This window comes from Poeciliopsis prolifica, unplaced genomic scaffold (genome assembly GCF_027474105.1).
Source record: "Poeciliopsis prolifica strain line A6 unplaced genomic scaffold, Auburn_PproV2 SCAFFOLD050, whole genome shotgun sequence".
Lineage (NCBI taxonomy): Eukaryota > Metazoa > Chordata > Actinopteri > Cyprinodontiformes > Poeciliidae > Poeciliopsis > Poeciliopsis prolifica.
The window spans coordinates 1,130,248-1,143,640 of record NW_026562425.1 but is presented as its reverse complement, the minus strand read 5'-3'; the positions used below and the strand labels follow the sequence as shown (position 1 = coordinate 1,143,640).

The 13,393-nt window shown below is 37.9% G+C and overlaps 1 protein-coding gene across 3 annotated transcripts in view; it reads left to right on the top strand.

Moving 5' to 3' along the window:
• The window catches only part of usp33 (ubiquitin specific peptidase 33), a 33,592-nt gene that overhangs the window by 6,785 nt on the left and 13,414 nt on the right, over nt 1-13,393 (top strand). For all 3 annotated transcript variants that reach the window (XM_055058247.1, XM_055058245.1, XM_055058246.1), the window contains 12 exons: nt 478-540; nt 3,744-3,893; nt 4,060-4,168; nt 6,437-6,506; nt 7,655-7,768; nt 7,959-8,037; nt 10,724-11,165; nt 12,212-12,352; nt 12,512-12,627; nt 12,948-13,120; nt 13,209-13,279; nt 13,359-13,392. In XM_055058247.1, the coding sequence (XP_054914222.1) occupies nt 478-540; nt 3,744-3,893; nt 4,060-4,168; nt 6,437-6,506; nt 7,655-7,768; nt 7,959-8,037; nt 10,724-11,165; nt 12,212-12,352; nt 12,512-12,627; nt 12,948-13,120; nt 13,209-13,279; nt 13,359-13,392 (1,562 nt within the window). The remainder of the gene's footprint in view (nt 1-477; nt 541-3,743; nt 3,894-4,059; nt 4,169-6,436; nt 6,507-7,654; nt 7,769-7,958; nt 8,038-10,723; nt 11,166-12,211; nt 12,353-12,511; nt 12,628-12,947; nt 13,121-13,208; nt 13,280-13,358; nt 13,393) is intronic.

Below are 13,393 nucleotides of genomic sequence, written 5' to 3'. Positions count from 1 at the left end.
TTCCTTTAGTGTATGCTTGATATTTTGTAGCAAAGTTTGTACTGGAAACATATGAAAAACTCAATCCTTGACTTAACATCAACACAGTGTATGACTGATCTGTTATTATTTGATTTAGAATTGAATAGAATCTTTGATGTATATATCTAAATGTATGTTTACTATCCAGTTTTTATTAGAAAGAAAGGAAAGAGAAAACGATAAACCATGCAAATAAAAATTCTTGAGTTTGTTTTAATTTATTACAGAATTGATTTATTCCTTATTGCGACAGGCGTAAACTTCCATTATTTTTACATTAGTGGAAAATGGTCTCAAAACGACAATATTATTGTTTATCGTGATAATTTACAATGACAAAATGCTGAGAAGTTCTAAGTGTATGGATACTTTTGTAAGGCATTGGGAGTTTTTATAATTTAATTGTTTGTTTTTTTTACATTCTGCTGCATTCATCTTGGCATTTTTCCTCTCTAGAACGGCTGTGCATATGTAGGTTGTGGAGAATCCCATGCTGACCACAGCACAGTCCATTCCCAGGTGAGAGCTCTCCCAGCCTTCACAATGCATCTCAGCCAGAAAAAGATTCAAATCGAGAATATGGTGTTTAACTGGAAACTGTTAAAAGAAGAGGATTGAATTAGGAAGTAGAGGAGGCGTATGTTGAAGTCCCTGAAATACCACATCAGAGTCCCAGGAACCATTACTAGCAATAAAACCACCTCCAGCACTGCATGTATTTTTAACCTCCTCTCCCTGTGATCACACACACACACACACACACACACGCACACACACACACGCATCCAGCACGTGCATCCTTTTAGCTCTTTGAAGTGCACTGAACTGACTCTCTGCCTAGATCTCCGCTTTCAGTTCGGTTTCAGCAGCAGATCATCCATTATTAATTTTCAATCCTTGGGGAAGTGGGGGAGATTCGCTCGCGCTCTCAGCTCCATGGTTACAGTATCCGCCACTCCTCCTTGCAGTCCTGCAGTTTACTCAGCCTCTTGTCTTCCTGGTTGAAACTTGCCTCCCCAGAACATTAGGGCTAATTGGGGTTAGGAGTAAAGACCGATTTAAAAGGCAAACATGTAATTTGCTCTGCCTTGTCGTTTTTACATCACTGCAGTTAGACTGTGCGGGATTAAAATTGTATCTTTTTCTTTCTTTATTCAACGTCGTATTTAAATCTTGTATGAAATGCTTTTTGTGTGCTGAATGCTCTGCAGGGAAAAATTGTTTAATCTTCTTCTCTTCACCATTCATCCAGGAACCAGATCCTGCCTGGATCTACCAGAGATTATTACTGAGATTACAGTTGGAAATTTACTTCTTATGCACTTGAATTTGGAAGTTTTTCTTTTATTTCTAAGGAAGCTAGAGTTAAAGTAATTGTCCAGCCATTGGTCATCCATCTATCCTTCAGTCTATCAACAATCCTGAGAGCTTTGGAAATCTGAGTGTAGAAAAGAGTGAACACTATTTGTAGAAAGGAACTTAAATAGTGGCTGCTTGTGTTATTAATATTTTATAGATGGGGTCAAATCAAGTTTATTAGTATTGCAGCAACAAGGCAGGTGAAAATGCTTTACATAATGAAAACATAATATGATCAACAAACTAAACAAAAAGAAACATTAAGTGGAACAATAAAGAGAAGAAACAAAAAGTTATAAACCAGACTAGAATTAATCTATTTTCTAATTGACTCATGATTTAAAGAAACCCGGTGTTTCAAAGTTTTGGCACCTCCACACAGTGATTGAATGGGTTCAGAGTCTCCTGGTGATATTGTAATGTAGAGCTATGTATCATCTGCATACTTATAAAATCTAAACTTATTTCCTTTCATATTTTCATATTTCATATTGTGAGCTACTGGGAGCACATAGATATTGAACTTCAGGGCATCCTAGGATTGAGCTTTGGGGTACCCCACATGTGACTTCTGTTCACTTTGATGAAAAGTTACTTATTAAAACAACAAAATCCCTATTATTTATGTAAGACTCAAACCAGTTGAGTATTGGACCAGAGAGTTACTAGTTGCTTTAATAATTTGTGGTGGTCAACAGTGTCAAAAGCTTCACTAACAGTCTGTATTAATGGGGATATCATTGAACACTTTGACTAGGACAGTCTCTGTAACAGACTGAAAGTATTTAACTGTTGAAACGTTGCTTCTTTAATATCTCTGCTGATGACTATAAAGGGTCATGAGAACCAAAGGCTAAAGAGTTAACGAGGGAATAGTTGTACAAATATTTTGGTTTTTCTAATTGAAATAAATTGACAGCAATGTCAGTTTTGAGTTGGTCCCCAAACAGTTAACTGAAACACAAAGCGTTCTAAGGTTTGGCGAAGAGGCATATTTACAGCCTTCTTTTTCCTGGTTTGCCTCGTACATTTTCCTTCATGAATCTTTTAAATGGGTCGGGGGAGATTTGGGTACCATGTTCCATCTGGTGTGACTCTTTTGCCAAATCTGTCCTGGCCCGCTGCGCAAAGGCTAATGGACTCCCTTATGAATAATACAGGATCTGCTGGTTGGCTGCTGCTCATGTTCAGTCAAACTGTTTCACTGCTGTTGTGTGTCAGGGCGGCAGTGGGTCAGCGGGTCTCGGACTTTTTTCTCAACGGCACACAGCCGCCTCCACCTGTCGAACCAGCAACCAGACACTGAAAGCTCAGCCTGAATTTTGTTAAATCTTTTGTGTTAACGTCTGTGAATCCATTTGTCTTGACAAGTCAAAACGTCACACCCGTGTTCAAGTCCAAATATTTAAATCACTTTTAGGGTGAAACTTAAGTTAATCCAGTCATGTAGGATCCAATTCAGTCCAGATTAAATTATTTTATTATTTCTGTTGGCTAATATGATTAAAAAAAATTGGATTTGCACATTTTTAAACCATTTTTATACAATGTTTCAAATATCTTAAAAGATGCAAATAAGAAAATAATTTAATAAAATGTTTAAATAAGAAAAATAACATTGTATTACTTAAAATCCAATAACAGCATTCCTTTAGTGAACACGTGATCATTTGTAGCAAAGGATACTAAAAAATACCAGGTGGAGCTATTATCATTGTTTTTCTTTCTGCAAATTGCCTTTAAAAAATCTGTTTAATCCATTTTACAGTTAATCAAATACCAAATTAATTGAGTAAATCAATTAATCACAATTAATCCAATTAATTGTTTCAGCCCTACATTAATTCAAACTAATATCATTGCATAATTTGTTTCAGATCTAATGAGTTGATCATTTACAGCCTATTGAATGTCTTTCTAAGGTTTGACCTTTGACTTTCAAAGTAAATATCTCTGTCAGTGACTCGATCTAGAGAAAACGCATCTTAAACTCCAGTTTTGTAGAAACAGGTATTGTTTTTATGAAAAGAAATACATTGTAGTGCAAAAGATTTTACTGTTCTGAAATCCTTCATTGTAATAAATATTAATAGAATGTTCTGTTTTCCTTTGTAGACTGAAGTGATAAATAGGCTGTGTGTCTCACCTGCAGTAAACAGCTGCATGAAACAAGGCCACCAGAGGAAAACCATCTAAAACTACACCGACCTCAAACATTTCTGTGCATTTCCACTTCAGGAAATGTTATTTACTATGACTTTAAAGTTTTATTTTAATTATTTGAGTTAGGACTCCTTCAGAATCGCTGTTTGATTGATTGTTTAGCAGGGATTTTAATATTGTTTTAATTGATTTTTGTGCAGGAGACGAGGCACAACCTGACGGTGAATCTGACGACGCTTCGAGTTTGGTGCTACGCTTGTGGCAAAGAGGTTTTCCTGGAGCGTAAATTAGGTCCTCACTCTCCAAACGCCATTGTCGAACCTCTTCCCTTACCGCAGAATGACGTTCAGGTACGAGCCGCCTTCACTTTTTCCAAAAGGGTTCATGTTACAAAGCACTTTGTATTAGTTGCATGTGTTGCTGCACAAGATTCAGCAGTTGCAAAATCTTAAAATTGTGCTTATTTGTGTACTAAATAACAAATGATGATACTATCTGTGGACGATGTTGCTTTAGGATAACATCAAGGCCCCTGGGAGCCTAACTTCTCTGAAGCTGCCCTCTCATGTTGGTTATGAAGACTTGGACATGGAGACAGAAGAGGAGGACGACCTGCGGGCCAGAGGTGAGTTCACCAAATTGTGTTTTTATGTGAAAAACACAAGAAAATGCTTTAAAAATGTCTCATTCTTCATTCTAGACAAGTGGTTTTGAATAGAGATGCACAGGTCCAATATTGATATCCATATTGGTCCAGATATTGCAAAAATAAACAATAAGTTCTTGATCAGGTATTGTGACAACGTTCCCAATCTACAAGGGTGGATCTATTCAGTCTAATTCTGTGCTTTGCGCTCTGAGTGATGTCATGCTTTATGATTTATTTTATATCTAGATCTCCTAATTGCACTTTCTGAATCATTTGAAGAGATTGTTAGTTTATTTTCTACATGTTTGATCAAAGTAGACAAAAACTTGTTGGTTTTGTCACTTTGTTTATTTTACATGAGCTGTTATACTCATTGATCATATCAAAGTTGTTTTTACATGTTTGACCAAGATATTGGTGTATTATTTTTATTTTTGTAAGGATTTTTTTGGCTCCATTGGCCTTTATCCTACTTCGATTAAAAAAAAAGAAGGATTGTTGCGTCAAGGACTAAGGCGTCTGTATATGAGTCGCCATTTTACTCTTTTGTGTTGTGCTGGTGGAGAGTTATCAAATACATTTGTAATTCAGTATTTTAATGTCTGTGTTTAAAAATTAGAAGCATTCTAAGTCATTTAAGTTTTGCTCTTCTGTGTCAGCTGATAAATCTGTAGGTATTCGAAGTGAAAATAGCGGATCGATGCATTTCAAATAAATTTCTTTCTTCACTTTTTAATCCAAATTCAAATATAAACATGTCAAAAGCACTGACGTTAAAATCAGCAGTTAGGTCAGGTCAAAGGGTAGCCTGAAATTGGAAACGAAAAGAGATGTAATTTTGGTCTGTCAACCTGAGCGAGAGTGTTGCCTCACCCTGTCTCAAGTCTTCCATCAGTTTTACCTCAGCAGAAATCCCACAGACGACCAATAAAGGTTTGTGGATGAATTACTTACTGCTGTGAATATTAAACAGTCTCAGCTTTTATTTCCATGTTCTACAGCGTTTCTGCCCAGCTAAAAAATGTAGTTCTACTGAACGGTGGATGTGCAGCAGCGTCCCGTAGCAGCTGCAGATGTGGCTCAGTGCATCAACGCTGACAGCATCTTGAATATACAGAGTTTACCTAACGGCATTCCTCACACTGCGTCCTACACGGTTCTGCTGAGGAATAAGCTCCGATCACCATAATGAAATGATGTTGAGGTAGATTAGATAGAGTTTGGAGCTTTATCTTTTGATTGAGTTTGTCGTCTCGTTGAATAGAATCAACAAGGATTTTTGACATGCTGATGTTTTGAAATGAGGCAGGAAAAATGTCCTTATATTTTCTAAAATTGTAACTTTTTGACCAATATGTTTTGTTTCAAAGTAATTCTAGATCACAGTAATTAGACCATGGATCTAATATCAGTATTGTTTACAAATAAACACATTATGGTTTTTGATCAAATGTGTATTAATAAATGTGGACTGGAAATACAGTGGACACAAGACCAATACAGTAAGATCCAAGAACTTCAATAATCTTATGTTTAAAATTATTTGTGATTGAGAATTGTTTAGTCACATTATGACACCAAAGAATTGAGTGAACACACTGCCATAGTAATTTGCTGGAGTTCTGGTCCATTCCTCTTGACAGAACTCCATACTTATGTGTCTTTAAAATACTTTTTTTCTAATTTGGCAAAATATAACACAACGTATGGTGCTATATTTTCTGTGTGTAAACATGTCTGTTTGTGTTGTTCATTTAATTGAAAGTGATTATCAATAAATGCATGCATGAAATTCTCTAGAACTTTCTGGGACATTTAATCCTGGAAATGTTCTTCAGCTGACAGAAGGCCAACTTTGTAACTGTCTTTATGTGTCTCAAAAGGATCAGGTCAGAGTTCATCACTACACCCAGGTTTCAGACCTGATCATTAGCATAAAGGTGATATCATCACCAGGGCTTTTATAACTTGTTTAAAGGCAGAGTAATCTTAGTTTTTGAATTTTTAAAAAAGTAATTTAAAAAAATCTAAAACTTCTAAATTAGAGTAAAAGTTTAGTCCCCTGATTCCATCTTAAATGTGGAGAAAACTGTGAACCTTTTTATGTGCCTGCTGTAAAACTTTAATCCCGGGAACCGAGTTGGTCTTGTGAACATTTCCACACTTCCTGTGAGCCACCACGCATTTCTAAATATAATTCATGAGAATCTTGTTCTGACTTCTGGGGTTTTCTCTGCTCTTCAGGTCTGACGGGGCTGAAGAACATTGGCAACACATGCTACATGAACGCTGCCCTCCAAGCCCTTTCCAACTGGTGAGTCCCGTCCTCTGCACCACATCAGCCTCTGAAAGCGCCGCTTTCTGACGGTTTTTCTCCATCTGACTGTCCTTTTATCACACCTTCAGCGCTCTTTTTTTCTGTATCCATTTGCTGTTTTTATTATGTTCCCGCTCGCTTCTTGCAGACGGTGAGAAATAACCACGACTGTGTTCATTTGGGAGATTGATGGCTGAGTGCGAGTTGGTGCACTGCACCATTTGAGAAGCCAGAAATGGCCTTTTGTAGTTCCCTGTGGGCTCTTGTGTTACACATCAGCTCCTGCTCTTATTCACCTCCACATCTTTATTATTTTCCACCGTCTCCTTTGACTCTTCAGAGATTCTCTTTCTTTAAGTAGCCGTTTGGTTTGGATAATTATAGCTCTTAAAAAAAAAAAAAAAGAGTCCACTGCAGTGAACCCCATTAAAAACCTCCTGGTTTTTCCCCCAAATATGGATTTCTGAACTCTTCCTGAGTTCAAACATTAGTTTTGTTGTTTCTAAATGAATATCAGCTTGTTTTCTTTTTGTCTGAAAGCTCTACATATTTTTCCTTATTTTGACCTTTTTTCATTTTCTGCAAATAAATGCAAAATTTTTGCATGAAATTTCAGAGACATGTTGTCTGTAGTTTATAGAATAAAACAACAAACATACACCTATTAGAAGTAAGTCAGGGAAACTGATCGTTTCCAGAGCTGTATGTTAACATTTTGACCCAAAAATGAGGGTTAAAGTTTTGTTTTAACAATGTGAGAGTCTGAGTCTCACAGCCGCAGGAGCATTTTCTGAAACTTCTCTCTGCTGCTGTAAAGTCACTCCCTGCTTTTACTACGTTGCAAATTCTTGTTCTTTGTGTGTCTGCTGAACAAAATCTCTGTGCCGTTTTCTTTCGTTAGCCTTGATGTTCTGTAACTCTCACTCAGATGAAATGTCATGGGATAGTGGCTGTGGGAATTTTTGATAACTCTGCAAGTGAAATAAGGTTTTATTTATATTCATGTAAAAAATACAGAATAGAGCAAGTATGGGACAATTTCAGGGAACTAAACCAATGCAGAGCTCCCTTCAAATAAGAATCTATTTTTCTTCTTGATAGTACATAATAAATGAACTGATATTCATTCTTTCTTTTCACTGCAGCCCGCCTCTAACGCAGTTTTTTCTTGAATGTGGCGGTTTGGTAAAAACGGACAAGAAGCCTGCTCTCTGTAAAAGCTACCAGAAGCTGGTGTCAGATTTGTGGCACAAGAACAGGTTGGACATTATCGTCTGTTTCACCCCGTTATCGCTAAACATGTTTTTACAAGCTACACTGAAAGACCAGATGTAATTTTTAATACAACCTCACCACAGTTGCTTTCAGAGAAAACATTTTGGAGTATAAATTATTTGAGCCTATCTCTGCTTTTCTTTTAAAGCTGACTGTTTTCCCCTGTCATTGCAGACCCTCCTACGTCGTTCCAACCAACTTGTTCCAGGGGATCAAAGCCATAAACCCGATGTTTAGAGGTTATTCTCAGCAGGTAGGACGTACTTCATGATGAAACTGGTGTGCAACATACAGTCTCATACAAAACTTTTCCAAGTTTTACCACAAATATCAATTAATTTTGGGGATTTTTGGTAATAAACTTTACAAAATAGCAGATAGTTATGAAATTGAAGGCAGGTTATATATAGTGTTTAAAATAAAAAGGTAAAAAGGTGAACTGTTTCTAAAACACTTTATGTCCACGCAATGGATTATGCGAGTCAGACTAAGATATTTTTTAAATTATAATAATATTAGTCATTAGATTAGCAGAAAAAAGTCACATTATTAATAGAAAAGCTTTGCTAGAGTTATCAAGATCTGTCACGATCAGCTCGTAAGTCTGTGTGGTTCATTAATAACAATAATTTAAAAAAATCTAATTTCAAAATTTTATTCTTATTTTTGTTTGTCAAACTAATAACAGAGTTTAACTTCTCAAAATGCTCAGTGTTTCTCATTTTGTGTTCTTTTGAGTTCTCATAAAATTGCTACTTTATTCTCCTAATAATATGACTTTATTCTGTTATTTCGACTTTATTCTTTTAATTAAAAAGAGAATCTCTTAGCTTGGCCCTAATACTCTATCGTACTTTAGTGCTGCTTCACTCTGATACCCCTAAATCAGGGGCCTCAAACTCCAGACCTCGAGGGTCACTGTCCTGCAGTTTTTAGATGTTTTTAGACAAAACTCTGGAATAAAATGGCTTAATTACCTCCTTCTTGCGTAGATCAGTTCTACAGAGCCTTGCTAATGACCTAGTTATTCTATTCAGGTGGTGCAGCAGAGGCACATCTAAAAGTTGCAGGACACTGGCCCTCAAGGACTGGAGTTTGAGGCCCCTGCCTAAATAAATTTTTCAGAAGTAACCAAAATAGTAAATAGTTTAAAAAAATAAATAAATGAAACTGCACATCACCTTCAGCCGGAATTGTCAACTTTCAAGTCACTAACTCATATTTATCATTCCTCCGCACCCAGATCCACACCTTAATGGACAGTTACATGATTTGTGCTGTTGCTAGTTTAAAATGTAAAGCTGTGTCTTTTAGACACGTTAAGCATCATAAATAATGTACATTAAACTAAAGCTCATCATGTCCTCAGCCAGTGTGTACAAGGATTTCACAGGCCTAATAAATCAGCTCTTTTCCTTTTGGCTTGCCAGAGTTTGCTTGGAAGAGTTAGGTGAGGAATATTCATTTGTCATGCCACGCTGAGCTGCAGGGCCTTGAATTTAACATTGCTATGAATAAAGATAACATTCCAGCTCCTGGGAGAGGGAAGTTAATTTAGCTTGAAGGAGGCGATTGGATTTCTGAGGTTCGTTAAGTTTGATTACACGTTCAGCGGTGTTTGGTTTCGGATTTTGTGATCCAGAATTGGCATGAACACGGAGGAAAAGTGGCTTTCGTGTGTAATTTCAGAAGAGTGTCTCTGGGAAAGCTTCACTCTGTCGGCTATGAAGTAATGCTTTGGTGAGTTTTAGCAGAGTGTCTGTGTCCTTAAAAATATACGTACTCAAAATTAAGGTCTTAAATTTGTAAAAATATGTATGTTCCCCTTAAATACGTTAATCACAGGTTTTAAATGTTGTCCTGTCGGGCTGTGTAATCTTATGCTTTCTGTGTTTTTTTTTCTGTCAAACAAAAGTCTGAGTTTTGTGACTAATGACAGTTGAGGCTACTGGTAACTATCTGCTTATATACCAATTGGAGCTAGCTGTTTTTTTTTTTTTACACCTGCCGTGTGTTAGGAAACTTCTAAAGTTTATTGCCAGTTGGCTGGACATTGTTGGTTTTTACCACTGGATGACTCCTGTTGCCAACCTGTATGATGATGATTTTGTTTAAAAAAGACTTGGAAGAACAAAGCTACTGTCAAGAGCCACAAAAAAACCCCAGAAATGTTACAGTTTTCACGTGACGTGGTCTAAAGGACACCAGACGCTGCCGCTGCTGCTACTGGTACTGATCTCAAAGCAGCATTTAATGTGACACAAACTCTGAAGTGAAAGGTTTAGAGGACTTTAAAAGGGACATATTATAAAACACGCAAAATTCACATTTTGCATGTTTTTCTGCTTCCACTTGTGTCTCTACTGCTTCTAAAAACAGCACATGAAAGAACCAATCAGCCACATTTTGGCAATACGTTAATGTTGCTCATTGTCTGAAAAATCAGCTGTTTCCTAATGTAATGTCACAAATCAGAAGCCACAACCCTTTACCTCACAACCCAAGTCAGCACATTTGGTCAGCTGGTTTTACCGCTGTATGTGCTGTACAATGGCTGCAGGAAAAGATATGTGCTTTTTTTAAATGTTAATTTATCATCCAGAAACAACTTGCTGCATTCTTATTGGTTGTGCAGGAGGCTCCATTTCTGCTTTTCAAAGATGTTGTATAATTATGCGTCTTTCTGCAACCATTTTCATGTTTAGTGTGGACGCTGAGTTTAGGGGAATGTGGCCAGCAGCAGCTTTTTTGGATTTAAAGTGACATGATGCCTTAAAACAGCTCAAAATAGGCTAAAGTGACAAGGCTAAAAACTCCTTTTCTACGAGTTTGAATTGATACCCAAAGAAACCCTGTTAAAGGTCTTATTTCTTTTGGTTAGAGTCAGGAGTCAGTTACAAAGTTGACTGTCTTTTTGTTTTAATTTACCGAACCATTAGGATTCCCAGGAATTTCTGCGCTGCTTGATGGATCAACTTCACGAGGAGCTGAAAGAGTTTGTGCCAGAGCCCTCTGACCTTTCCAGCAGCATCTCCATGGACGACAGCCCCGAGGAGGACAACCACAGCCAATCGGACACCGACTTCCAGTCCTGCGAGTCCTGCGGCAGCAGCGAGAGGGCCGACAACGAGGTGCAATGCAGCAGCGTCGTCATGGACAACACCAACGAGGCAGAGATGCTAATTCCTGAGCAGGATGAAATTCAGGCCAACAGGGAGTGGCAGAAGGAGAAGAACATGATCAATGATCTCTATCGCTCTGGGATTACCGGCGTTATGGGGGGACACAACGGAGACATCGACAAAGACGTCGACACCACCACGGACACCATGCCCATTATCAGCAGCCAAGGAGCCCTCAAGCTTCAAGGCAGGACATCAGGTAACACGTTCCCTCTCTACTGCTTTACTCTCACTGCACAGGTGACTCCTGAAGGTAAGCAGTTGCACTGGACTTTGTTTATGGAAAACTCGATGCATACCATATTTTTAGATTTTTATTCATGGGAAAAAAATTTTTTTACATTCTTCACAATTATGCAATGCCTAATGTTGGTGCTATCACACCTGCTGTTGTATCATGAATCTTCCAGACCTCTCAGGTCTTCTTGTTCTGGTCTGCTCTGCATCCACAGAATCAGAACCAAACATGAAGAAACAGACTTCAGCTTCTATGCACCACAAAACTGGAACAAACTTCCAGAAAACTGAAACATTGAGTTTCTTTGAATCTAGACTAAAAGCCCACCTGTAATAAATGAAACACTGACCAACATTTTGATGTGTAAATGATGGCACTTAGACAAATGTGATGTCTCAATTATTCATTTTGTGTAAATCACTTTGCCTTGTTTTTCAAATGTGCTACAAAAACAAATCTTGATTTTTTGATAAAATCTCAAACTTTCAAGTTTGTGGCGGCAACATAACTAAATGTTATAATTAGCGGTGCAAAAATTGTTGTTTTCTGCATGATCCTTAACTACAGATCTTTAAAAACCTTGAGGATTCAGATTTCGGCTGGTTCAGATGCAGTTAACAATATTCACCCCACTGCTGCCAACTCAGAGACTTTCCTGCTATATTTAGCAACATTTTTGGTAAAAAAAACCCCCAAAACAAACAAAATTATATCTGCTAAAATCTGAATGGGTAGATCAGGCTTTTTAAAGATTGTAATCGACGATCGGCTAGAAAACTGCAATCGGTGCATCCCTACTTCACATTTAAGTTTCGGCCACTCGCTGATTGCTTATTTTATATAGTTATTTATTTCAAACAGACAAAAGAAAAACAAGAAAAAATTAAAACAAATTATTATGCCCAATTGACATGCAATTTTACATTTATCGGTCCGCGCTGAGTTAAAATACCTCTGCAACTCACTGTAAATGTACAATGTTTAATACTATATTTCTTTTCCTTCAGATTGCTTTTTGGATATCCAAATGTCCAGCATCACCCGACCACAAAGTCCAGTTGCTATTGACGGACATATTCCCAAGATATCCAGCAGTCCTCCCAAAGCTACCTCCGGATGGCTGAGCTTAAACCCTGCACACAAGAAAGGTACGGCGCTTCTTTTGCCCGCAGCGCAGCTCACAGTCATGATTAGAGCCGAGTCACGCTGAGAGTTAAAAAAAGGCAATGTGAGTGGGACAGGATGGCAGGAATATCATTGGCAAACCTGACAGTAAATCGGTGTTCTCACATTTCTGCTTCTCACAGCGGTCACTACGTTCTCCCCGCCAAAGTACAAGCGACAGAGGAAATACCGCAGCGTCATTTCAGACGTCTTCGATGGGACCATTGTCAGTTCAGTTCAGTGCCTCACCTGTGATCGGGTCAGTGTTCTCTAATTACTTTTCCTCTAATACAGTAAAAGAGCTGGTTGTTCCAGAATCTATTGATAAAACCCTTTCACAAACTGACGAAATACCAATAAATACCTGTTTCTGTTAGAATTAAATATTGACCGTCTTTTAACACTGATCAGTCCCTCCTGAATTTTGTGATTGTTTTTGGGATTTTATTTAAATCAAAGTCAGATTTTTTTTTTGTGCCAACTTAAAAATATTTGCAATTTCTAAATATTTACTCCTGTCATATATGACAGGATGAAATTTCCTTGGCTGAATGTTTAGTGTGTGGTCCATGGCTGCAGGTATCTGTGACCCTGGAGAACTTCCAGGATATCTCGTTGCCCATCCCGGGGAAGGAGGACCTGGCCAAGCTCCACTCAGCGTCCCACCAGACCTCCCTGGTGAAAGCCGGCTCCTGTGGGGAAGCTTATGCAGCTCAGGGCTGGATAGCATTTGTCATGGAGTACATCAGAAGGTTTGTGTAAAACAAGTGCGCTGACTTTGCCAGCAGCTGTTGTGTCCTGTAAGCTTTTTCCAAATGAGGGTTTTTGTTTCTTTTCCAGCTGGTTCTGGGGTCCAGTGGTTACACTACAAGACTGCCTTGCTGCTTTCTTTGCTAGAGATGAACTAAAGGGTGAGTAAATTGGAGGAAACACCAGCTTTTCATATGCAAATTATTCCTGTTTTAGTAACAGTTTGTTCTTTGCTTTCAGGAGACAACATGTATAGCTGTGAAAAGTGCAAAAAG